We start from the raw sequence: 26,900 nt of genomic DNA on the forward strand, positions 1-26,900 counted from the left end.
AAATACTTAAAATAATGTTTGCGAAGGAGCCCTAAAAAGGATTTTTAAGATATATACATTATATAGCTACTCAAAAGTCCCACCATATATTTTAAATATGTACTTGAAGTCTAATGAGTATAGCAATACATCCATAAGATGAAGTTGTGAGGTGCTTGAGCAAAAAAAGCAGGTGAGGGTGTGCATGGAGGGGGATATAGATAATTGTTTTGTTGAAAACAAAACTATTCGCTCATAAATCCAAATATGAATTCAGTCCTTTATCAGACCAAAAATTTGCAGACAGAAAGCCAGAAATCATTGAAGTTATAGCACATAAAAAAGAGGTAGAAATGCTAGCACTTAAACTACGCCTATACGGCATTAAATCAGGAAGCACCATAGGGCAAGAAGATAAAGCGGGCGACCAGATCAAGTGGTGCTCAGAAAAGGACAGTGTATAAAATGCAAAGAGGAGCGGCACTCACCACTAGTATGGGAATTATCAGCATTTTATTGGGGAGCAGAGATATAGGGAATGAATGAGCAACAGCTGTTTTGCGTAAACTGCGCTTCTTCGACCAAAAGAAGTGTAGCTTATGCAAAACAGCTGTCACTCATTAATTTCCTATATTTCTGCTCCTCATGTAACGACCGAATAAAGTGCTGATAATTCTCATACCAGTGGTGAGTGCCGCTCCTTTTTCAATGATTCTACCTTTTTGCAATGAAGTTATAGACCATGTATTTTTTTTCTTACTGACAGACACTATAGAAAGTGTAGCGCCGGCGTCCCTGCCCTCTGCTAGGCAGGGACGCTGTTCCCCTCACCTCCCTGCTCCGTGCCCGGCGTCCTCCTCCCGCTCTGCTGGTAGCGCGCGCTGCTTCCCGTCCACTGTGCTTAGGGCGCGCGCGCGCGCTCTCCCTCCCTCTTAAAGGGGCCGCGCGCGCCGTCCTAAGGAGTCCCCAGCCAATGGCCGGAGGACTTCACCATATATAAGGCACCTCCTCCAAAATGGAGGTGCCCGAGCAATGTTGTTGCACTGTTCACTACTCTGCTTCAGCCCTCAGGTCCCGTTGCCAGTTACCTGCCAGATACCTGCCAGATACTTGCCAGATTCCTGCCTGATTCCTGCCAGCCTGATATTCAACTACCTGCCTGCTAGCCTGAGGTCCGACGGTCTGCCTTACTACTCCTGTCAGTCTGTCTAAGGACCAGCTTGCCCGCTCACCTGGGAGCGCACATCAACTACCTGCCTGCTTGCCTGAGGTCCGACGGTCTGCCTTCCAACTCTTGTCAGTCTGTCTATGGACCAGCTTGCCCGCTCACCTGGGAGCGCACATCTGCTACCTGCCTGCTAGCCTACCTGGAGGCTCTGCCGTCACGTGCTGTGACCACCTGCCTGTCCAGTGACTCCTGCCCGCTCACCTGGGAGCGCTCATCTGTTGCCAGTCTGCTAGCCTACCTGGAGGCTCTGCCGTCACGTGCTGTGACCACCTGCCTGTCCAGAGACTTCTGCCCGCTCACCTGGGAGCGCTCATCTGCCGCCTGTCTGTTGGTCTTCCTGGGAGCTCCGCCGTCACATGCTGTGACCACCCGTTTACCCAGAGACTCTCGCCTGCTCACCTGGGAGCTCACGTCTACCATCAGCCGCCACAGGTCGTACCAACCCTTTACCCAGAGACTGCCCCGGTCACTTGCCGTGACCATCTGCCCGTTCACCCAGAGACTGCCCCGGTCACTTGCCGTGACCATCTGCCCGTTCATTCAGAGACTGCCCCGGTCACTTGCCGTGACCTCCAGCCCGTTCACTCAGAGACTGTCCCGGTCACCTGCTGTGACCTCCTGCCCGTCTTCCCTGGTCGCCACCCGCTCCCTTACAAGGACTGCCCCCTTGTATAGTAGCTCAGAGGTTCCGCCTCCCAGACCCGTTACAGTTTGCTCGGGCCATGGAACCCGGTGGCACCCAAGCTCCCTCGCTCTCGGACCTGTGTCATGAACTGTCCCATCAAAGGTCCCAACAGGAGTCCATCCTGGGTCACCTGCGGAATGTCAATACTCGCCTGGACACTCTGACTGCTCCACCAGCAACCTCCGCCAGTGCCATGTCTCGCAATCCGGCAGCTCCGCTGCCCACTAACACCATGGTATCCTACCCCGGACCCCGGCTTTCTGCACCTCCTCGCTTCGGAGGCGACTCCGCCCAGGCTCGGGGCTTCATAAATCAGTGCACCCTGCACTTTGAACTATTGTCCCACCAGTTTAACTCCGACCGGGCCAAAATTGCATTCATCATGTCCCATCTCACCGGGGAGGCCCTGGCCTGGCTAAATCCTCTATGGGGGAGAGGAGACCCCCTGGTGTCCAACTTGCCTGCTTTTCTCACGGCTTTCCGGAAAGTCTTCGACGAACCCGGACGGAAGACCTCATCCGCATCATCACTGCTACGCCTCCGTCAGGGAAGTCTCACCGTGGGCCAATATGCCATACGGTTCCGTACCCTTGCCTCGGAGCTGGCCTGGGATAACGACGCTCTGGTATCCGTCTTCTGGGAGGGTCTGTCTGGCCGTATTAAAGATGAACTTGCCGGTCGGGACATTCCTACCACTCTCGATGACCTAATAACTCTTGCCACCCGGATTGACCTACGGTTCCAGGAGCGTGCCAAAGAGGTCACCCGTGAGAGGAGGTTACCATGTCTAGCTCCTACTTTTCAGAAACCCGTCACTCCCTCCGTCTCTACCCAGGTACACTCTCCTGAGCCTATGCAGGTTGACCAGACCAAGATGGTCAAAACCCGTCAGGATTTACGCCGTGCCGAAGGGAGCTGCTTCTACTGTGGCAGTAAGGAGCACCGGATCCGTGCCTGCCCGGAGAGGTCGGGAAACGCCTGTGTCTAGGTTCGCTCAGAGAGGTCAACCTAGACAAAAATAAATCCTCTCCATCTCTGTTGCTGTCAGTCTCAATCGTCTGCGGGGAGAACCGTTATTTCGAACTAGCCCAACTTGACTCTGGAGCAGCCGGGAATCTTATTTCTCAGTCCCTGGTAGAGAAATACCGCATCCCCACCAAACCTCTGGCTGTACCCTTGTCTGTTGCTGCCGTGGATGGGGGCCTCTTACCACGCCCCATCCAACTCATCACCGAATCCATTACTCTGCAGGTGGGAATGCTGCATACTGAGAGTATCTCCTTTCATGTTCTGCCTGGACTCTCTCACGCCCTCTTACTAGGTCTACCTTGGCTCCAGAGACATGCACCCGTGCTTGACTGGCAGACCGGAGAAGTCCTTCGCTGGGGACAGGACTGCCATAATACCTGTCTGGTTCCCATCCATCCCGTCCGTCCTTCTCCTACCCCAGCTAATCTACCTGGACTTCTGATTCCTTATTGGTCTTATGCTGATGTCTTTAATAAAAAGGAAGCAGAGACACTACCTCCTCATAGACCATACGACTGACCTATCGACCTGTTACCTGGTACTACTCCTCCCCGTGGGCGTATTTATCCTTTATCCGCTGCTGAGACCCGGTCGATGTCCGAATATATTGAGGAGAATCTGGCCAGGGGATTCATCCGGAAATCTACCTCCCCGGCGGGAGCAGGCTTCTTTTTCGTCAAAAAGAAGGACGGCTCTCTCCGTCCCTGTATAGACTATAGAGGCCTTAACCAGATCACGGTGAAGAATAAGTACCCCCTTCCGCTCATTCCGGAGTTATTTGATCGTCTTAGGGGGGCTAGAATCTTCACCAAACTGGACCTCCGTGGGGCGTACAACCTGGTTCGTATCCGTCAAGGGGATGAATGGAAGACAGCATTCAACACCCGGGACGGCCACTATGAATATCTGGTAATGCCCTTTGGTCTCTGTAACGCTCCTGCCGTCTTTCAAGAGTTGGTCAATGACATCTTCCGGGACCTTCTCTACTCCTGCGTAGTTGTGTACCTGGACGACATCTTGGTCTTCTCTCCGGATCTCCAGACTCACCGGAGGGACGTTCGTCAGGTCCTGCTCAGGCTCAGGCAGAATCACCTCTTCGCTAAATTCGAGAAATGCCTCTTTGAGTAGACCTCGCTTCCGTTTTTGGGCTACATTATTTCTCAGACCGGCCTACGAATAGATCCAGAGAAACTGTCTGCCATCGAGAAATGGCCTCGACCGGAGGGGTTGAAGGCCATTCAGCGATTCCTGGGCTTCGCCAACTACTACCGCCTCTTCATACCACACTTCTCTTCCCGGACTGCCCCAATTTCCGCGCTCACCCGTAAGGGTACTAATCCCAAAGAGTGGCCGCCCGAAGCAGAGGAGGCCTTTCTTTCCCTAAAACAGGCCTTCTCTTCCGCCCCGGTGCTGCATCGCCCGGACGGCAACAAGCAGTTCTTCCTGGAAGTTGACGCCTCCTCCTCTGGAGCCGGAGCGGTACTTACCCAAAAATCATCTTCCGGGAGAATGGTAACTTGTGGCTTCTTCTCCAAACTCTTCTCCTCTTCTGAGCGCAACTATTCCATAGGAGACCGAGAGTTATTGGCCATCAAACTGGCATTGGAGGAGTGGCGTTACCTACTCGAGGGGGCTCTTCACCCGGTAATAATTTACACTGACCACAAGAACTTGGCTTACCTCCAGCATGCCCAGAGACTTAACCTGCGCCAAGCCCGGTGGTCCTTGTTTTTTGCTCGCTTTGATTTTGTTCTTCATTTTCGCCCGGCTGACAAAAACGTCAAAGCAGATGCCTTGTCCCGATCCTTTCTGGTGTCCGATCTCGAGGAAGAACCTAAACATATCATCGATCCCGCCAGAGTAATGCAGGTGGCTCCCGTGAGCCTAAATCGTCTCCCTCCCGGTAAGACATTCGTATCAGTACCTGATCGGGAGAAGATCCTACACTGGGGTCACTCGTCTAAACTAGCTGGCCACGCCGGTCAGAAAAAGACCCTCCAGCTTATTGCCCGGCACTACTGGTGGCCTACCCTGCACAAGGACGTAATAGACTTTGTTTCTGCCTGTGTGTCCTGCGCCCGCAACAAAGTCCCGAGACACCTGCCAGCCGGTCGCCTTCTTCCGCTTCCTGTGCCTGCTGCCCCCTGGCAGCATATTGCTATGGACTTCATAACTGATCTCCCCGTCTCTGCCGGTTGTACGGTCATTTGGGTGGTCGCTGACCGCTTTTCCAAGATGGCTCACTTTATTCCCCTGCCTGGTCTCCCGTCTGCACCCGAGCTGGCTAAAGACTTTATCCGCCACATCTTCCGTCTTCATGGCCTGCCCCTCCACATCGTGTCGGATCGTGGGGTACAGTTCACCTCACGTTTCTGGAGAGCCACTTGTAAACTGCTAGACGTCACCCTGGACTTCTCTTCCGCTTACCATCCACAGTCTAATGGTCAAGTGGAGCGGATCAATCAGAACCTGACCAGTTACCTCCGGCACTTCGTTAATGCCCATCATTCTGACTGGGTGGATCTCCTACCATGGGCCGAGTTCTCCTATAACAATCACGAGAGCGAATCCTCTTCCAAATCCCCGTTTTTTGTAGTCTTCGGTCAGCATCCTCGGATTCCTTTTCCTGTCTCCACCTCTGTGGACAACCCGGCTGCGGAATCTCTCGTTAGCAAATTTTCCACCATTTGGGAGAGTACCCGATCCGCACTCCTCCAGTCGTCCGAACGGATGAAAAGACACGCTGACAAAAAACGCCTGGATCCTCCACAATTTCGTCCTGGAGATAAAGTCTGGCTCTCGTCTAAATATGTCCGACTCAAGATACCTTCCTATAAGTTAGGGCCTCGGTTCATCGGTCCTCTGGAGGTCATCAGTCAGATCAACCCGGTAGCCTATAAATTGAAACTCCCGGCCAACTTACGGATCCCTAACTCCTTCCATGTATCTCTCCTCAAACCTGTGGTACTTAACTCTTTTTCCAAGTCTACAGGTACGCCTCCTGCTCCGGTTTCTGCTGAGGACGAGTTTGAGGTAGAGAACATTCTTGCCACCAAAAGGGTAAGAGGAAAGACCTTTTTTCTAGTAGATTGGAGGGGGTTTGGTCCTGAGGAGAGAACGTGGGAGCCCCGGGAGAACATCCATGCCCCTCTTATCCTAGCTAAATTTCTGTCTGGCCTAAAAAAGGGGGGGCCTAAAGGGGGGGGTACTGTAGCGCCGGCGTCCCTGCCCTCTGCTAGGCAGGGACGCTGTTCCCCTCACCTCCCTGCTCCGTGCCCGGCGTCCTCCTCCCGCTCTGCTGGTAGCGCGCGCTGCTTCCCGTCCACTGTGCTTAGGGCGCGCGCGCGCGCGCTCTCCCTCCCTCTTAAAGGGGCCGCGCGCGCCGTCCTAAGGAGTCCCCGGCCAATGGCCGGAGGACTTCACCATATATAAGGCACCTCCTCCAAAATGGAGGTGCCCGAGCAATGTTGTTGCACTGTTCACTACTCTGCTTCAGCCCTCAGGTCCCGTTGCCAGTTACCTGCCAGATACCTGCCAGATACTTACCAGATTCCTGCCTGATTCCTGCCAGCCTGATATTCAACTACCTGCCTGCTAGCCTGAGGTCCGACGGTCTGCCTTACTACTCCTGTCAGTCTGTCTAAGGACCAGCTTGCCCGCTCACCTGGGAGCGCACATCAACTACCTGCCTGCTTGCCTGAGGTCCGACGGTCTGCCTTCCAACTCTTGTCAGTCTGTCTATGGACCAGCTTGCCCGCTCACCTGGGAGCGCACATCTGCTACCTGCCTGCTAGCCTACCTGGAGGCTCTGCCGTCACGTGCTGTGACCACCTGCCTGTCCAGTGACTCCTGCCCGCTCACCTGGGAGCGCTCATCTGTTGCCAGTCTGCTAGCCTACCTGGAGGCTCTGCCGTCACGTGCTGTGACCACCCGCCTGTCCAGAGACTTCTGCCCGCTCACCTGGGAGCGCTCATCTGCCGCCTGTCTGTTGGTCTTCCTGGTAGCTCCGCCGTCACATGCTGTGACCACCCGTTTACCCAGAGACTCTCGCCTGCTCACCTGGGAGCTCACGTCTACCATCAGCCGCCACAGGTCGTACCAACCCTTTACCCAGAGACTGCCCCGGTCACTTGCCGTGACCATCTGCCCGTTCACCCAGAGACTGCCCCGGTCACTTGCCGTGACCATCTGCCCGTTCATTCAGAGACTGCCCCGGTCACTTGCCGTGACCTCCAGCCCGTTCACTCAGAGACTGTCCCGGTCACCTGCTGTGACCTCCTGCCCGTCTTCCCTGGTCGCCACCCGCTCCCTTACAAGGACTGCCCCCATGTATAGTAGCTCAGAGGTTCCGCCTCCCAGACCCGTTACAGAAAGGTGGCAAACAAGATTCCACACATCACCTTAAATTGAAAGCACAACTGCCACATAGACACGAATACACACAATACACACTTAATACGCATTTTATACAAACAGAATATATACTACTACTTATTTAACTAACCTCCTCCAACTTTCTGCACTGTCTATTAAGGATGGAAGTGTTTGATTTCTCTTAGATAAGACTTAAAAAAAAGATATAAAGAATAAGATGAATAACTGCAGCATTAAGAAAATAAGAATGATATATATCTTTTAAATGCCTACTTTGTAAACAATTAACCAGACTGAATTAAATGCATGATACGTTCCACTTAAAAACTAATTTTTTTGGAGGGACAGGATTGGCCAAAATAATAACTAAAAAAGATAAAATAAAGTAATTGTCGTCTGACACCCAAATGTAATGAAATATTTGTCATCATCATTTTAATATGAACTATAAATAATAATAAATAATATATAGTACAAAGATTTTTTTACATACCTTTCCACTGCAATGGCCACTAAGGTAAAGACAGATGCAGAAACAGACATTCCTTGCACAAGTCCACTCATCTTGCACATGATGTTGTCGAATGGCCATCCTAAAACAAAAAAAAGATGCTATAACATGCATTCTTCTGCTGAATGCAACTTAAACATAATTTTGGGTAGCTGCATAAAAACTGATTTTACCTTACGAACACTGGATTTAGGGAGCTATGTGCGGCCTCCTATTGAATATAGGGAGCTACATGCAGCCTCATACTGGATATAGGGAGCTACGTGCGGCCAAATATTGGATCAAATACTTGATATAAGGAGCTACGTGTGGCCTCATAATGTATCTAGGGAGTTAAATGGGGACTCATACTGTATATAGGGAGTTGCGTGGGGGCACATACTGTTTATAGGGAGCTATGTGGGGCTTATACTACATATAAGGAGCTATATGGGGACTCATACTGTATAAAAGGGGCTATGTGGGGCTCATACTGTATGTAGGGGGCTATGTGGAGGCTCATATAGTATGTAGGGGCTATGGGTGGGCTCATACTCTATATATAAGTATACTTAATTGTGCTCAATATTAAGTCATACAATTAATGTAAAAAATAATTATAATTAATATTATAATTAATATGTTAATATTAATATTGAGCAGAATTAATATCAGCCTATTGGTTCGGCCTCTACAACATTCAAAGTCTCTTATGAGGCCCCTTGGGAAAATTAATCTCCCACTCCTGCTATATTTTATATAGCACAATGTTATGCATAGTGCTATACACAAGGGAAAAATTTGCACTGTGTGTTGCTCACAAGACCTATCACATGATTTATCACAGGGGATCATGTGACATGTCACGTGATACATTGGGTACCTGGGGGGTCCAACACCTTCTAAAGAGCCCAGGGCCCTGGCTACTCTTAATCCACCCCTGCTTACACCAAAGGCAGCTGAGGGTCCATGGCAGAGATGAAGACCCTACCCACAGTCCCAACCCACAGACCCGCCTCGATGCACGAACAGCTTATTGCAACAAAACATCTAATTGTGATTAAAGAATAACCAGGCTGAAGATTTCTACAGTGAAGGTACCTATTAAATCAACAGCACAGCACCTTTATGCACATACCTTTAGTTTATAATGCCTGATCCTGATGACAGGAAGATGGCACTAAGGGGAATCCACTCAATCACTATATTTATGGGAAAATGATGTCGTTTGTGAACAGGGGTGGATTAAGAGTAGCAAGGGCCCCGGGCAGTTTAGAAGGCGCGGCCCCTCCCCCCCACACACCTGATGTATCATTTGACATGTCACATGATCCCCTGTGATAGATCATGTGATAGTTCACGTGAAATTAATTTGGCACAATATTTATATATTAATTATAATATTTTTTTTTTACATTAATTGCATGACATAAAATTGAACACAATTAAGTATGCTGGCATCCCCTATACAGTATGAGACCCTACATAAAATATGAGCTGCCACAATCCTCCTATACACAGCGGGAGGCTGCACGTAGCCATCTATACACAGCAGGAGGCCGCACGTAGCCATCTATACACAGCAGGAGGCCGCACGTAGCCATCCATGCACAGCGGGAGGCCGCATGTAGCCATCTATGCACAGCGGGAGGCCGCACGTAGCAATTTATAAACATCGGGAGGCCGCACGTAGCCATCTATACACAGTGGGAGGCCACACGTAGCCATCTATACACAGCAGGAGGCTGCACATAGCCATCTATACACAGCAGGAGGCTGCATGAAGCCATCTATACACAGCAGGAGGCCACACGTAGCCATCTATACACAGCAGGAGTCCGCACGTAGCCATCTATACACAGCGAGAGGCCGCACGTAGTCATCTATACACAGCGGGAGGCTGCACGTAGCCATCTATACACAGCGGGAGGCCCCACGTAACCATCTATACACAGCAGGAGGCCGCACGGTGCCATCTATACACAGCAGGAGATCGCATGTAGTCATTTATAGACAGCAAGAGGCAGCACGTAGCCATCTATACACAGCGGAAGGCCGCACGTAGATATCTATACACAGCGGGAGGCCCCACGTAGCCATCTATACACAGCAGGAGGCCGCACGGCGCCCCCTAGATACAGCGGGAGGCCGCACACGCCGCCCCCCCAGAGACAGAGGGAGGCCGCATGTAGCCATCTATACACAGTGGGAGGCCACACGGCGCCCCCCCAGAGACAGCGGGAGGCCGCACGCAGTCACGCACACACACAAACATATACAGACATATACATACACGCATAAACACATTTGAAACACAAAAATGCATATAAAGAGACATCACACAATGATATCTGCCTGCACACACACACACACACTCACTCACACACACACACTCACTAACACACACACACTCACTCACCATCCCCCGGCTTGGCTCCAGTTCTCCAGCCCCTCTCCAGTGCAGCAGTGCAGGGCGCACACTGCATGACGTCATGCTAGCAGACACGGCCGCGCACTGGGCTGTGTCTCCTAGCTGTGACACGGCCGGGCCAACACACAGGGAAGTTAACAGGTGCAGTGCTGGCCCGGCCAAAAAAGAAGCAGTGGCCCTGCGCAGCTGCTGGGGGAGCGGTCCGGGGGCCCCTCCGCCTCTGCCTGCCGGTGTGCCGCATTGGCGCCGCCACGCCGCACATATTATAATAAGGATAATCGGGCCATGGGCCCCTCGGAGCCCCGGGCCCCGGGCAGTAGCCTAGATTGCCCTCATTATAATCCGCCTATGTTTGTGACAAAGCAGTGAGGAGAGACGTTTGGACATTATTACAATACGTTTCCTGCACTGGGAGAGGAGAATGGCAGGAATATACACTGTAAGTTATTTCTGCTTCAGTGGGTGTGTGAGTGTGTGTAGAATACTTGAGTGGAGTGTTCAAGCAGCTGCTCAGACTCTAATTAGGACTTGCCTGATAACTAGTGGTCAATGAAGGGGCTAGATGGGAAAATATGGAAGCTTGACTGAGAGAGTATACACAAAACAGTATGATATTTAGAATCAAAGCTATTTCAAAATGTCAATAATATTTAAAGTGTCACCCTCATTTCAATTTGTATTCATAATTTAATAGTACATCTGAAAATAAGCAACTTTGAACATATCTTATCACAGAAGTTTGCTTCTTTCTGGATTAGGGGGGTTGTCTGGCCTTAGGCTACAAATCTGCAGTCACTCTATGTGACTGCAGACTTGTGAATTCTCACATTTCGCACACTGCACCCTGTGAGGCTTCGTTGGTACTAGTACGTACACTCATGTTACCACAAGGATGTGATTTGCATTCTTCTGGCCACATTCTGACAAAAGGTGTCCTGTCTCGCTCCATACACTAGCATGGAGAGAGGCTGCGCCCATCTAGTTAGCACGTGACCGCATGTATGCAAATCACATAAAGTGACTGCAGACTTGTAGATTAACTCCTGAAAACCATTTTAAGTTTTCACTCTAAATTCGTGGGTAAAGTCTGTATTCAGTGAAGACAGATTATCGCATTGCTGAAATACGAGTTGACAGATTTGTATAATGGAAAAAAGTTTAAAGTCTCACCGTGTTTATCCAATGACTACAACCATTCACAATAGAGAATTGCTACTCTAAGGAAAACCGGTGAGCCACAGTAAAATATGAAGAAAAATTCCAAGTGTCTGTGTCACGGGTGTGTCAGAGGTGACCGACAGTCGCCCTGCAGTGGGTTGCAGCCACGTTTGACATTGCAGACAGCTCCTTAGATAGGAGGCTTAGAGTTTTAGTGGAGGTTGACTAGTTGACTAGTGCTCATCTCCTTCCATCCCTAGCCATAGCCTTACACCAGGGAATGTAGGGCGAGGCACGCGATCGGCGATAGCTGAGGAGGCTATATAGGGACATTGGTTGAGACAGTGTGATGTTAGACCAGACTAGGAGGTATCCACTTCCCCCTTTCCCTAGTGTCTGAGCTCTCTTTCCCTTTTCCCTCTGTGTTACACTTACACCTGGCGTGCCAGTCTGTAGCAAAATAAAATCTTCAAAATTTTATTAGAACATGAAGTTAAAAATCATGATGGTAGGTAGAATAATGTTCAAGCTCTAGATCTAATAAAATTTTGAAGATTTTATTTTGCTGAGGACAGTTGGAATTTGGAATAGTTGACAGTACTCTTAAATTTCTATGGAGAGTGGTGGGAGACAAGGAGGAGGACCTAGAAGCAGACTCAGACATTCTGCTGCAAGTTCTCCCGAGACGACAGTTACCGCTCTCTATAGAAATCTATGTGCAAAATTACCATCTCCTATCTCCGTAATGGGAAAATTTGTATTCACTGAAGACAGATTTTACCTGTGAATTGAGAATTTTGAGAACGAATCAAACCAGGAGGAGAAAAGCAGATTTCTCTAATAACATATATTATAAAATAACTTATTTTAATGTGTACTATTCATTTATGAAAAGAATAACTACAGTAAAACCATAATTACTCTTTAAGTCTTTAAGAATGAATACAACTAATTAAAGCTACATGAGATCCATTAGTTGCATTTTTTGTTCCTCCTCCACCTAATTATCTTTGTTTCCCATAATCCAATAAAAAACACATTGTCGGATTCTTATGTGAACGGCGAACAATTGTCATGTTGATTGTATACTTTATCCTGTAACATGCAATTTACAATCAATTCTTCCCACATTATTTTATTGTAGTTCAATCTTAATATAATTTATTTTTAATCTGTTTTACAGTGCAGCCCCTTGCTGAGACTGAAACTTTCAATAGAATACATCAGTTGTATAGAAAAATGTTTGTCATACTCTTTATTGACGGACTGAATAACTTAATTTGTAATTGGTCAAGAGCTTACAAGCTTTCAAAACGATATTATATAATATATACATTTCATAATCATAGTGGTGGGAAACGTACTTGGGTATTTTCTGTCTTGGGTAAGAAATTAAAAAAACTTGCAAAAATTGAAGCATTTTGCCCATTTTTGTAACAAAAACATTCATTTTATTATTACATTCAAGACAGAATATTAAAAATTAGTCAGAGTCACGGGGATACCGCGACAGACAAGGGTCAGAGGATTGCAGCATCTGGCTACACGTCAATCTGCACTGGATGGATCTGCTTTGCCTTCCAATTAGCTGTGCAGATTTCCCTTGTTCTGGTGTTGCAAGGGTTAAGCTGTGATTTCCCTTGTTATGTTGTTGCAAGGGTTAAATAGTTCTGTTTGTCTCTTAGATCTCTCCTTCCTGAGTTATATCAGCTGTTCTGATGTCTCCACTTGCTCTGGTTTAATTGCTCACCTCTTAGCTTAAGTAGTTGTCAGTGATAGCTTGCTATGCCTTGGAGTTGGTTTGGGAGCTGTGAGCCGTGGATAGAGAAGCCATTTAGGAGTCATCTCTGGAGATTGCTGTTTGGAAGTTTGTTTGGTGTTATTCTTCTCCATATCTCTCTTATTGGTTTGCCTCACCCATTTATTTATCACTGCTTAGTCTGGGTGCGCTGAGAGTGATTGCTGTTTTCTTACCCCTTGACTGTCTCCCTTTGAATCTATATTAAAGAGAAGGACAAGCGTTCCTGCTGCCTCACAAACACTAGCTAGGTCTGTGTTTAAGGCAAAACAAGGATTGGGAATGTGATCACCACACTGAGTAAAAGCACAAGTCTAGGGACGTCAGGGAGCTCAGGGTTGCACAGGGAAAAATTCAGGGGTGCCCCTTTAATCTTTTTCTAGTTGCAGTGCTTCCCTTCCAAACCATCTCGCCACACGCTGACTGGAGTGTGACAGTCAGATGATAAATTTGGGGGCGTCAACCAGAGGGAAGAGAATATTCTTAATCAAAAACAGGTATAGATCACAGTAGAGAATATAAGGCTAAATATATTAATACATGATTGCGTACTGAAGTGCATAAACAGTACAAAAAAATGGAAGCCAAAATAAAATTTTTTATAGTAAAATGTTTGTGCATTATGTAAAGGAAATATATTACATGTTATAATGATTGCCAATGAACACAGTACCAAAAGATAAATAATACTAAAATATCTGATCAAAAAGATATACATAAATCTGTAATAGGTCTCCTCTCTCGGAAGGCACCAGCTGTAAAGACCTGTCTTAAGCTAAGTTCACACGATGCATTTTTGATGCGTTTTCACTGTGGTTTTCCCGCCGTGGACTTGCTGAAAAATGGTTTTTAATAGGTCTGCCAGGTATAGCAATGTGAATCCAAATCTGCATTAAAGTAAAAACCGCAGCATGATCATTGTTTGCACGTTTCCACTGTGAATTTGCGCCCATTGACTTGCATTAAATTGCAGCAAACCTGGAGGTATAATATCTATACCTGTGGATATGCTGCGTTTCAATGAAAGTCAACTAGTGCGAAATCGCGGCGGAAACGTGCTGCGGGTGGTACGTGGGTTGAGAGAGGAGGACCACATCTCCTCTCATCCGACCGCCACTCTCGCTGATAAGAGAGAGCGGCGTGGATGGGAGGAGCAGTAGTCTGCTCTGCCCAGCCCATGTGCCCACGGTCAAACAAAGAAAAAAAGAGTAAAAGTAAAAATAAAAAAATAAACCTTATACTCACCTGTCCGGCGGTCTCCAGTGTCCTCCTGGTCCCTTGCGATGCCTTCTCCCCGGCTGATGATCACCTGACCCTGGGAACATTTCAAGAATTTTCCCAGGGCGGTAAGCTCACCGGGGCTGATCAACCCCAGTGACCTCCTGAAACATGTATACTGATAGGGCTGATTTTACACCCCTGTCAGTATACAGTGCTGTCTTCTACAGCAGTGGCATCAGTGATGGCTGATGTCCCAGCTGTAGAAGTGATACGGATTATCGTGGCACAATCGATGGCGTAATCGTGGACTGCGTCGTTGACGGCGGACAGGTGAGGGATATGGTTGTTTGTTATTTTACGTTTTGTTTAGAAGATCGATGGCTTCGTGGACGGAATGTAATAAAAAAAATTGCAGAACCATGTGTTTTTTATTTCATTAAAATACTTTATTCTTGCCGTGTCTTTTATTGAAAAAGCGGCAACCATTTTACTATGCAGTTAGTAATGGTGGCGTCTTATCCCGCTTGCTACTGCTACAGGGCAGTGGGAAGAGTGGAGGCTAAGCACCAGATTTGGCGCATCTTATGGATGCGCCATTTCTGGGACTGCTGAGGGGTGATATTAATAGCCGCGGAGAGGACTAGTATCCATGGCCCCTTCCCTGGCTATTAATATCAGCCCGCAGCTGTCTAGTTTAGCCTTTGCTGTTTAGATTTTATAGGGGGACCCCACGTCAATTTTTTTCTGGAGTCCCCCTGTAATCTAGCCAGTAAAGGCTAAACGAACAGCTGTGGGCTGATGTTAATAGCCAGGGAACATTGTTAGCTAATGGCCCCTTTCCCAGCTACTAATATCAGCCCCCAGCAGTTGGCTATCCCTCTGCTGGTTATACAAATGACACGGGAGCCCACGCCATTTTTTTTTAAATTTTAGGCTCTGTGCACATGATCCGAACGTAGCAGCGCTTTGGATGCTTTTGCTGCGTCCAAAACGTTGCATTCTATTGAACGCAGGTAAATCCACATGTGTTCACTGAACCATGCGGATTTACCGCATTCTATACATTCTAGTGGTCACATTTCTGTTGTGGAGACTAATGACTCCGCAAGAAAATTTGACATGCTGCGGTCCTGAAAGACGTGCTGCATGTCAGTGTCCATGGGTGATCCACAGCCTCTGATGCACGCATAGTGGACATGGGATCTCATCCACTATACCGTAACATCTGGAACCTGCCGGTTTGACGCTGTATAAACACGCAGCATCAAACCTGCAGTGGCTCCTGACCATGGCCACGTACCCAAACTCACCCGCAGCATGTCAATTTCTGTAGTGGACATGCCGATTGAAGTATCATTATATGCGGTGGATTCACATGTACTGACAACAAAAGTACAGCATTAGAGCACCACATTTTGGATGCAACAAAAATGCGCTGCATGCAAAGCGCTGCTGAGTGCTTATCAGGGGGACGTAGTGACTAACAAACCAGCTAAGAGATGTTATTTAATAGCCAGGGTCTATGTTTGCAAATGGCACCTTCCCAAGCTAAAAATACCAGCTCACAGCAGCCGCATAAATGACATGAATAGAAATGATAATGATGATTGGGTGAATGGGACTAGCTGATACCATGCTCTTTTGTTTGGTGATAACAAGGTGTCAATCAGACCTTTTCATGACCAAAACTAATTAAAGTAAAGAGTTAAATAAACACACAGACAGAGAGCAAACACTTTATTTGAAATACAACAGACACATTCTTTAATCATTCAAATGAACCAATGTACTAACCCCAGTTCTGACGGTAATCCAAGGTTTAAGCAATGTCCCACCAAATAACTTTATTTAGCTCCAAAAAGCATTCATTGATGTACAAAATCCCTTCAAAACCGCATCAAAAGCACATAAAAAACGCCCAGCATTTTTCCTGTCAAGGAGACGCAGAAACGCTCAGGAAATTTCTGCTTCAAATCCTGATCGTGTGCACATACCCTTAAATTCTATAGACCAAGTGTTCTAGAAAATGTAGAATAATAAGTAAAGCAATCTGTGAAAAAGTCATTCTTATCTTTAAAAGGGTTGTCTAGTTTTGACAAATCCTTACTAAAACCTAGCTATTAACTGTAAGTGGGAGTGTTTGCTTTAATCCTCATCTCCTAAAATGCATAGATTGGGTGAACTTGCCTCAACTAGCACAAAGCGCCCAGAAAAATGTCATTACTTTAGTCTTGTAGATCATATCCTTGATTAGGAATTTAGTGATACTCATGAAAACATCACTCCAACCTTTTTCTCCAAAGGTAAAGTAAGGCAAAGCATATAATGAAACTTTCGACTTTTGCTCTTATACAAGGTAACAAATGCAATAATGCCTAAGTGCTGTTGGAAAAATATCAGTCTAAGATCTCATGCACATGGCCATATCATGTTTCCTTAGAGCATTGGGGCTGTAAAGCTATAATAGGGCATTTTGTACAGAATACAACATAAAGACATATAACATGATATGCTCCATTAGTTGCTGCGTTATGGATCTACTGTGACTCTGTTTAGTGCATGAAGACTTAGATAACTTATTCTCAGTTAAAAAAATGCACTTGCAAAACAGTTAATTGAAAAGAAGACAAAAAAGTTCCTTCAAATATGGGGATCCGAATAAATCTTTGAATCACTGACCTCTCTCTATACATCTCTGCATTCACCTTTCACATGTTTATAAATTGTTATTACTGTCAGCCTTAATACATCATTTTTCCAAGCTAAAAAAATCATAAATTATTTACATCTTTGTCGTTTTGGTAAATTATGTATTCAAATTTTCCTTGGCAGCAGCTGCCTGGCATTGATTGCAGCAGCTCAGTTAGCTGTCAACTAATATCCATGGGGCCTTTCACATGATATTATTGAGTATTTGACTGGAATGTTACGGTGACTTATATTTTTCCTTCATGAATGCATAATATTGTATTTTTATTAGTGTTAAACCTTATTTTACCATTTTATGCTGAGGCCTCCAACGTAATTCTTTCACGTATCATTTTTGATCCATTGTTAATCATGTCAAGATGCAAACAGAAGGTGCTCTATTACATACCTATTGTAAAAAATTATCAAAAAAGGCCAACGACATTGGTCACTCTTAATTCATATGGTTAATAAGCCAATAATTCAGTAAAATGTAATACACAAATTACTTCTCGTAAAATAGTTAACTGAAGGATGAGTGCCTATGGCTTTGATTAAGAACCAAAATCCGTGCCTTTAAATGACATTTGATTCAATCTAAAGTTATTCTGCTTATTTTATATTCCATGCATACAACAAATGTCCGCCTCAATCACCTCTGCTCATTGTTAAGCCTTTTGCTATCCCGTCAAGAGACCTGTCTCTGGGGGCATGAATGCCAAGTATACTCAGTGAAATATATGGAAAAAAAATAGGATTCAGTTCTATTTACAAAATTGTCAAAATAAATAATACTTTGTATTAATGCTTTTGTATTTAATTATTTTTTAGAAATGATATTCATGCGTAATACTGATAAATGACACCAATTTTCAGAAAAATACATTTCACTGCTGGCAACAATTGACATAATTGCAGGGGGCTATGTAGCACTCCAGCAATTTGCTCGGCGGGCACGGAGAAAGTGATTTTTTGCCACTTTTCACATTGTTCTCACATTATTTCTAATAAGCTGCAATGCTGTTGCAAACATACAACAATGTTTTTCTTCTATTATAACTGGCAAAATTTCTTTTGTTCAGATTATATGCTAAATACCTTTTCTCAACACTGAATTATATAAAAAAAATATTTGCTAGCCGTATCCAAATTTTAGCCTTCTTTTATAAAGTTGGAAATGTAGACAAAGTATTTAATATAATGACATGTTCTTTTGCTATTAATGTTGAGGTGTGAGCTAGTCTCGCAGCCCGCAATGTCTTTCTTAGCCAGTTGTTCATTGGGTATCATTTCAGCTGCAAAAAAAGTGTTCCTGCAATGTGATTTATTGGCCCTCCAACACTGATAATAAAATATGGGTTTAAGTCATATCCATAGACTTCAATAAAGTCCATTAACTTCAATCAGTGCTAATCGAAAAACCACTTTAAATGTATTCAACAGAGAAAAAATAAACCCTATAGAACTTTTTAATGCATAAATGAAAGTTCTAATAATTACTGGTCATAGACTGGTAAAGTTCTAATACATTACATTATTAAAACTCTTTTCCAATTATTCAGGAGCTATTGGCTTTAATGTGTAAATCCATACAGTACGCTAAAACGCCAGCATTTCTGGAAGCCACTGTTGTTAATATATTCTACAGATAATTAGTTATGTTGAATGTGATTTTTCATATCTGTTTATTTTGTTTTTACTTTTACTATTTTTTTTCTGTTAATAAAAGCCTACTTTCAGATTCTGTACTGTTCCGCACTCCTACATTTTGTCTTGGTTATGCTGTTCTGCTTGGTTCAGTAAATCACTTTATAGACTTTGAGACTGATAAATGAAGTGCTTTGTGCATTGTTTTCAACTTTAAGCCAAATCTTTGAATACAATTTATAGTATTTCTCATATTTTAATGCAATTAAAAGAACATTCTTACTGTCTTGATTACCACACAAAAATAAATCCTATGGAGCATTTATATAGTACTGTGCAAAAGTTTTAGGCAGATGTGGAAAAAATGCTGCTAATTAAGAATGCTTTCAAAAATCGAAATGTTAATAGTTGATTAATATCAATCAACAAAATGCAAAATGAATGAACAAAAACTAAATCTTAATCAAATCAAAATTTGGAGTGACCGCCCTTTACCTTTAAATCAGCATCAAACCATCAATTATTCTAATTACACTTGCACTCAGTTTTTCAAGGAACTCAGAAGGCAGGTTGGTCCAAACATCTTGGAGAACCAACTTGAGATCTTACAAAAATCCTTCTGTCTCTTCATGTAATTCCTGACAGACTCGACAATATTGATATCAGGGCTCTATGAGGGTCATATCATCAGTTCCAGGACTCCTTGTTCTTCTTGATGTTGAAGACAGCTCTTAATGACAATGGCTGTTTGTTTAGAGTCATTGTCCTGCTACAGAATAAATTTGGAGCCAATCAGACGCCTCCCTAATAGCATTGTATGATGGATAAGTATCTGCCTGTATTTATCAGCATTGAGGACGCCATTAATCTAAGCCAAATTCCTAACTCCGTTCTGATATTCAGCCCCAAACTTGTAAGGAATCTCTACCATGCTTCACTGTTGCCTGCAGATGTTCATTATTGTACCGCTCTCCAGCTTTTTGGTGAGAAACTGCTTTTGTTATGGCAAAATATTAAAACTCTTCACTCATAAGTCCAGAGTTCCTGCTGAAATGTTTCTGCATCTTGGTTTATATATTTTCATGCAAAGTGGAGTTGATGGACCTTGTTTCACTTTGTAAGGTTCAGCATTTTGGCCAGAATTTTTCAATGAACACCACTTCTGGCCAGGCTTCTCTAAACAGTAGATGGGTGTATCTTTCAATCCACTGGTTGCTGCCACTTCTGAGTTGATGTAAGAAAGACTTGGCACTCGCTTCTTCACTTGTCTGAGCAGTGGATACTGCAAACACCTTTTCAGTGCTGCCTGCTGCAGTGTAATCAACTCCCAGATGACTGATGAATGTCTTACTGACCGAAACGTCTTTATTGAATCTGGAATTTATATGAACAATAAAATAATTCAGTCTAAGGGAAGAAGTGAGTGCCAAGTCTTTCTTACATTGTTTAAAAGATTGGGGTCCTACTTTACACCGAAGTATACCCGGAAGTGCAGAGTTTGTTATCATAACTTCTGAGTTGATGGCATTCCTGAACATTTTTCAATTTCGAAAGGAAGTTTGCATGATGGGTCTTTCATCTACTGCATCAAGTTTCCTTGGTTGACCACAGTGTCTTCTGTCCTCAACGTGGATCATTTCTTGGTGCTTATTCAAAAGGGCTTAAAAAGCACATATTAAAACCCCAGGTTGATTTGAAATCTTTTCAGGGAGAAACCCTTGTGACGCAGCACAACTACTAGGGATAAAACAACCACGACCAGTCACATGGAGGAGCAGGACATGCCGATGGCTATTTCAGCTGGATGTGTATACTTGAAATCACTGTATTGCATCACTTTCGCCCTCCTGTGGAGGCTAAGGTGGAGGAGGACAATGCACGTTATGGCAGCAGAGACAAATGGGGAGAATATTTTTTTTTTATGTGTTGGAGAAGAGAATCAGGACATTATTAAAGAAAGAGGCCAGGAATAGAAACATTATTAAAGAAACGGGTCAGGAAGTAGGATATTATTAAAAAAGAAGCCAGGATAGGGGGAATTTTTAAAAGATTGGGCACATTATTAAAGAAAGGGACCAGGGCAGATGACATAATTAAAAAAAGGGGACAGGATGGAGTACATTATTAATGGAATGGAGGCAGGACAGAGGAAATTATTACAGGATGGGGGCCAGGATGGGGGGTATTTTTAAAGAAAGGGACCAGGATGGGGGACATTATGAAAGGATGGCCGTCAGGATGGAGGACATTATTACAATATGGGGGACATTATTAAAGAATGAGGCCAGGATGGGTTCCAGGATAGGGGACATTATTAAAGAAAGGGGTCAGGATGAGGGACATAATTAAAACGGTTGTCCGGTCAAAACCGATAAGTCTGCAGTCACCCTGTGTGACTGCAGACTTATGAATCCCCCTAACACACGCACTGTGAGCTGTGGGGATTCACCAGTTTCTGACCCGGGAATGGAGGGTATGTATGAGTTACACTCCACACTCTCCATACACTTGTATTGAGTCGAGGCCGTGCCCCGTCTGGTGACAGGGTCATCCAGTGGGCGTGTCCAACTAGAGGGCACGGTCTCGCTCCATACAAGTTTATGGAGAGCGAGGTGGCGCCTACTGGCTGGAGGTATGTATAACTTATACATACCCTTTGTTACCGGGTCTGAAACTGGCGAATCCCCGCAGCGCTCAGTGAGTGCGCTGAGGGGATTCATAAGTCTGCAATCACACAGATTGACTACAGACTTATCGGTTTTGACTGGACAACCCCTTTAAAAATGGAGGCCAGGATGGGGTACATTATTAAAGAAAGGGATAAGAATGGTGACATTATTAAAGAAATTAGGCCAGGCTGGAGGACATTATTATAGGATAGGAGCAGGATGGGGGACGTTATTCCAGGAAAAGGGCCAGGATTCGGGACATTATTACATTATGGGGGTCAGGATAGGGAACATTATTACAGGATGAGGGACATTATTGCATGAAAGGGATTAGGATGGGAGACATTATAACAAAAATGGTGACATAATTACTGTATGAAGGCCAGAACAAGGAACATACATTATTAGTTTATGGTAGCAAGTGGGGAATATAATTACTGTAGGAGGCCAACTGGGGGACATAATTACTATTTGAAGCCAATTGGGGGACTATAATACTGCATTGGAGCCAGAATGGGCTGCACAATTACTCCACAATGTGGAACACTAAAAATATTTCCCATTGAGACCCATACATTATTACTTTGTAGAGCCACATTATGGGATGTTGAAACTGTATCAAGACAAAATAAGTGGATGATATTGATATATGGGGGGCATAAAATGTGTACATTACTACTATATTGTTAGCACTGGGGAGGGGGCATTACTGTTGTAGTTGAGCACAAAGACAGACTTTACTTCAGTATGGGGGCATAAAGGCAAATTTTATTATTGCACTGAAACCACAAAAAAGGAAATACAGTTAGGTCCATATATATTTGGACAGAGACAACATTTTTCTAATTTTGTTTCTTGACATTACCACAATGAATTTTAAACAAAATCATTCAGATGCAGTTGAAGTTCAGACTTTCAGCTTTCATTTGAGGGTATCCACATTAAAATTGGATGAAGGGTTTAGGAGTTTCAGCTCCTTAACATGTGCCACCCTGTTTTTAAAGGGACCAAAAGTAATTGGACAATTGACTCCAAGGCTATTTCATGGACAGGTGTGGGCAATCCCTTCGTTATGTCATTCTCAATTAAGCAGATAAAAGGCCTGGAGTTGATTTGAGGGGTGGTGCTTGCATTTGGAAGGTTTTGCTGTGAAGTAAACATGCGGTCAAAGGAGCTCTCCATGCAGGTGAAACAAGCCATCCTTAAGCTGCAAAAACAGAAAAAACCCATCCGAGAAATTGCTCCACTATTAGGAGTGGCAAAATCTACAGTTTGGTACATCCTGAGTAGTGTTGAGCCACCCCCGTAGTGTTCGGGTTCGGTTCGGTTCGTCGAACAACGGGATGTTCGAGGAACTGTTCGTCGAACTGTTCGTCGAACAGCTTAGAACACCGTCGAACACCGTTAAAACCAATGGCAGGCAAACAAAAACACATAGAAACACATAGAAAACACCTTCAAAGGTGTCCAAAAGCTGACAAACTGCTCAGAAGACGCTTTCTTTAAAAAAGCCGGCCGGCAATTCAGCAGCGGCATACACCGGTACCCGACAATTTAGACAAGAAGGAATAGAGCCTCACACATAGATTAGATAGATAGAAACATGTCAGTCACATATATATGAAGTACAGTGACAGTGTTGCTTACTGTACTTGTCATTTAGTGTAAAGGATTTATTAAAAAATATAATAGTGTTTTCATGCACTGTCTCTTTAAAAAAGCCGGCCGGCAATTCAGCATCTGTACCCGACAATTTATAACAGACAGAATAAAGCTTCACACATAGATTAGATAGATAGAAACATGTCAGTCACATATATATGAAGTACAGTGACAATGTTGCTTACTGTACTTGTCATTTAGTGTAAAGGATTTATTAAAAAAAATAATAGTGTTTTCATGCACCGTCTCTTTAAAAAAGCCGGCCGGCAATTCAGCATCTGTACCCGACAATTTATAACAGACAGAATAGAGCTTCACACATAGATTAGATAGATAGAAACATGTCAGTCACATATATATGAAGTACAGTGATAGTGTTGGTTACCGTACTTGTCATTTAGTATTAAAATAAAGGATTTATTATTAAAAAAAATTGGCGTGGGGTTCCCCTTAATTTTAGTCTCTAGCGGAGGTTAAGCAGACAGCTGGGGCAGATGTTTGAAGCCTGGGAAGGGGGTAATACCCACGGAGCTTCCCAGGCTACTAATATGAGCCCCCAGCTGAATACATAGCCTTTACTAGCTATTAAAATGGGGGACCCCCCCAAAAAAATGACGTGGGGTCCCCCCTAATTTAATAGCTAGCAAAGGCTAGGCAGACAGCTGGGGGCTGATATTAATAGCCCAGGAAGGGAGCCATGAATATTGGCCCCCTCCCAGGCTAGAAACACCAGCCGTCAGCCGCCCCAGAAATGGCGCATTCATAGGATGCGCCAATTCTGGCACTTAGCCTCGCTCTTCCACGCTGTCCTGTAGCGGTGGCAGGGGGTAATAGGGCTGGGGTTGATGTCAGCTTATAATGCCAGCTGACATCAAGCCCAGGTTAGTAATGGAGAGGCGTCTATAAGACACCCCCATTACTAACCCCATAGTCAAAGTTAAAAGAAAACACAAACACCCAGAATAAAGTCCTTTAATTGAAATAAAGACACAATCCTTTATTGTTCTAAATTAAACCATACTTACCATCACGCCCATTCCAGCTGAAGCCAACGATCTCCTGCAATAAAAGAAAAATAATAAAGCAACCTCATCCTTACCTTTCCATGGTTCCCACGACAGCTTCAGCTCTGCTACATCGAGATGACAGGCTGGACCGCAGCAGAACGCTGCCATCCTGCCTGTCATCCCGCAGACACTGAGAAGCGCAGGCATGCTTGCGCTCTGCAGTGTCTGGCTGTGACGGCATAAAGATGAGACGAGTTCATGTCCAATGAACTCGGCGCACCTCATGCACGTCACTGACAGCGTGGGAAAATTCTCACGCTGAAGCGCTGAGTGCAGGATAATTCTCCCACGCTGTCAGTGACGTGCATAAGGTGAGCTCATGTCCAATGAACTCAGCTCACCTCCTGCACGTCACTGACAGCGTGGGAGAATTCTCCTGCACTCAGCGCTTCAGCATGAGAATTCTCCCACGCTGAAGCGCTGAGTGCAGGAGAATTTTCCCACGCTGTCAGTGACGTGCATAAGGTGAGCTCATGTCCAATGAACTCAGCTCACCTCCTGCACGTCACTGACAGCGTGGGAGAATTCTCCTGCACTCAGCGCTTCAGTGTGAGAATTCTCCCACGCTGAAGCGCTGAGTGCAGGAGAATTTTCCCACGCTGTCAGTGACGTGCATGAGGTGAGCCGAGTTCATTGGACATTAACTCGGCTCATCTGGATGCCCTCACAGAGAGACACTGTGGAGCGCAAGCAAGCCTGCGCTTCTCAGTGTCTGCGGGATGACAGGCTGGATGGCAGCGTTCTGCTGCGGTCCAGCCTGTCATCTCGATGTAGCAGAGCTTGAAGCTGTCATGGGAACCATGGAAAGGTAAGGATGATGTTGCTTTATTATTTTTCTTTTATTTCAGGAGATCGTTGGCTTCAGCTGGAGTGGGCGTGACGGTAAGTATGGTTTAATTTAGAACAATAATGAATTGTGTGTTTATTTCAATTAAAGGACTTTTTTCTGGGTGTTGTGTTTTTTTTAAATACTTTACTAGAAATTCATGGTGGTCATGTCTAATATTGGCGTGACCCCATGAATTTTGGGCTTAGGGCCAGCTGATAATGCCAAGCTGGCCCTAACCCCTTTATTACCCAGTGAGCCACCGCATCAGGGCCCTGGATGAGTTGGGTACAGCGCCAGAAGATGGCGCTTCTATGAACGCGCCATTTTCCGGGGTGGCTGCGGACTGCAATTTGCAGCGGGGGTGGCCCAGAAAGCTTGGGCCTCCCTGCGCTGCGGATTCCAGCCCCCAGCTGCCTAGTTGTACCTGGCTGGACACAAAAACAGGGCGAAGCCCCACGTCAATTTTCTTTAAATTATTTCATGAAATAATTAAGAAAAAAGGGCTTCCCTATATTGTTGTGTCCGGCCAGGTACAAATAGGCAGCTGGTGGTTGGGGGCAGCCTGTTCCTGCCTGCTGCACCTGACTGGACACAAATATAGTGCGAAGCCCCACGTCAATTTTTTTTTAATTATTTCATGAATTTCCTGAAATAATTTAAAAAAATTGAAGTGGGGCTTCGCACTATATTTGTGTCCAGCCAGGTACAGCAGGCAGGAATGGGCTGCCCCCAACCACCAGCTGCCTATTTGTACCTGGCCGGACACAACAATATAGGGAAGGCCTTTTTTTCTTAATTATTTCATGAATTTCATGAAATAATTAAAAAAAAAATACGTGGGGCTTCGCCCTATTTTTGTGTCCAGCCAGGTACAACTAGGCAGCTGGGGGCTGGAATCTGCAGCGCAGGGAGGCTCAAGCTTTCTGGGCCCCCCCCGCTGCAAATTGCAGTCCGCAGCCACCCCGGAAAATGGCGCGTTCATAGAAGCGCCATCTTCTGGCGCTGTACCCAACTCATCCAGGGCCCTGGTGCGGTGGCTCACTGGGTAATAAAGGGGTTAGGGCCAGCTTGGTATTATCAGCTGGCCCCAAGCCCAAAATTCATGGGGTCACGCCAGTATTAGACATGACCGCCATGAATTTCTAGTAAAGTATTTAAAAAAAACACAACACCCAGAATAAAGTCCTTTAATTGAAATAAACACACAATTCTTTATTGTTCTAAATTAAACCATACTTACCATCACGCCCATTCCAGCTGAAGCCAACGATCTCCTGCAATAAAAGAAAAATAATAAACCAACCTCATCCTTACCTTTCCATGGTTCCCACGACAGCTTCAGCTCTGCTACATCGAGATGACAGGCTGGACCGCAGCAGAACGCTGCCATCCAGCCTGTCATCCCGCAGACACTGAGAAGAGCAGGCATGCTTGCGCTCCTCAGTGTCTCGCTGTGACGGCATCCAGATGAGCCGAGGTCATGTCCAATGAACTCGGCTCACCTCATGCACGTCACTGACAGCGTGGGAGAATTCTCACGCTGAAGCGCTGAGTGCAGGAGAATTCTCCCACGCTGTCAGTGACGTGCATGAGGTGAGCTCATGTCCAATGAACTCAGCTCACCTCATGCACCTCACTGACAGCGTGGGAAAATTCTCCTGCACTCAGCGCTTCAGCGTGAGAATTCTCCCACGCTGTAAGTGACGTGCATGAGGTGAGCCAAGTTCATTGGACATGACCTCGGCTCATCTTTATGCCGTCACAGAGAGACAATGTAGAGCGCAAGCAAGCCTGCGCTTCTCAGTGTCTGCGGGATGACAGGCTGGATGGCGGCGTTCTGCTGCGGTCCAGCCTGTCATCTCGATGTAGCAGAGCTGAAGCTGTCGTGGGAACCATGGAAAGGTAAGGATGAGGTTGCTTTATTATTTTATTTTTATTACAGGAG

General features: G+C 45.5%; 1 protein-coding gene across 1 annotated transcript in view; it reads right to left on the reverse strand.

Moving 5' to 3' along the window:
• NPFFR1 (neuropeptide FF receptor 1) overlaps nucleotides 1-26,900 on the reverse strand; it is a 407,424-nt gene that overhangs the window by 43,709 nt on the left and 336,815 nt on the right. Inside the window, exon 3 of the mRNA XM_073681431.1 lies at nucleotides 7,789-7,888. Within this exon, the coding sequence (XP_073537532.1) occupies nucleotides 7,789-7,888 (100 nt within the window). The remainder of the gene's footprint in view (nucleotides 1-7,788; nucleotides 7,889-26,900) is intronic.

This window comes from Phyllobates terribilis, unplaced genomic scaffold (genome assembly GCF_046119375.1).
Source record: "Phyllobates terribilis strain yellow unplaced genomic scaffold, ASM4611937v1 Scaffold_5__5_contigs__length_657084704, whole genome shotgun sequence".
Classification (NCBI taxonomy): Eukaryota; Metazoa; Chordata; class Amphibia; order Anura; family Dendrobatidae; genus Phyllobates; species Phyllobates terribilis.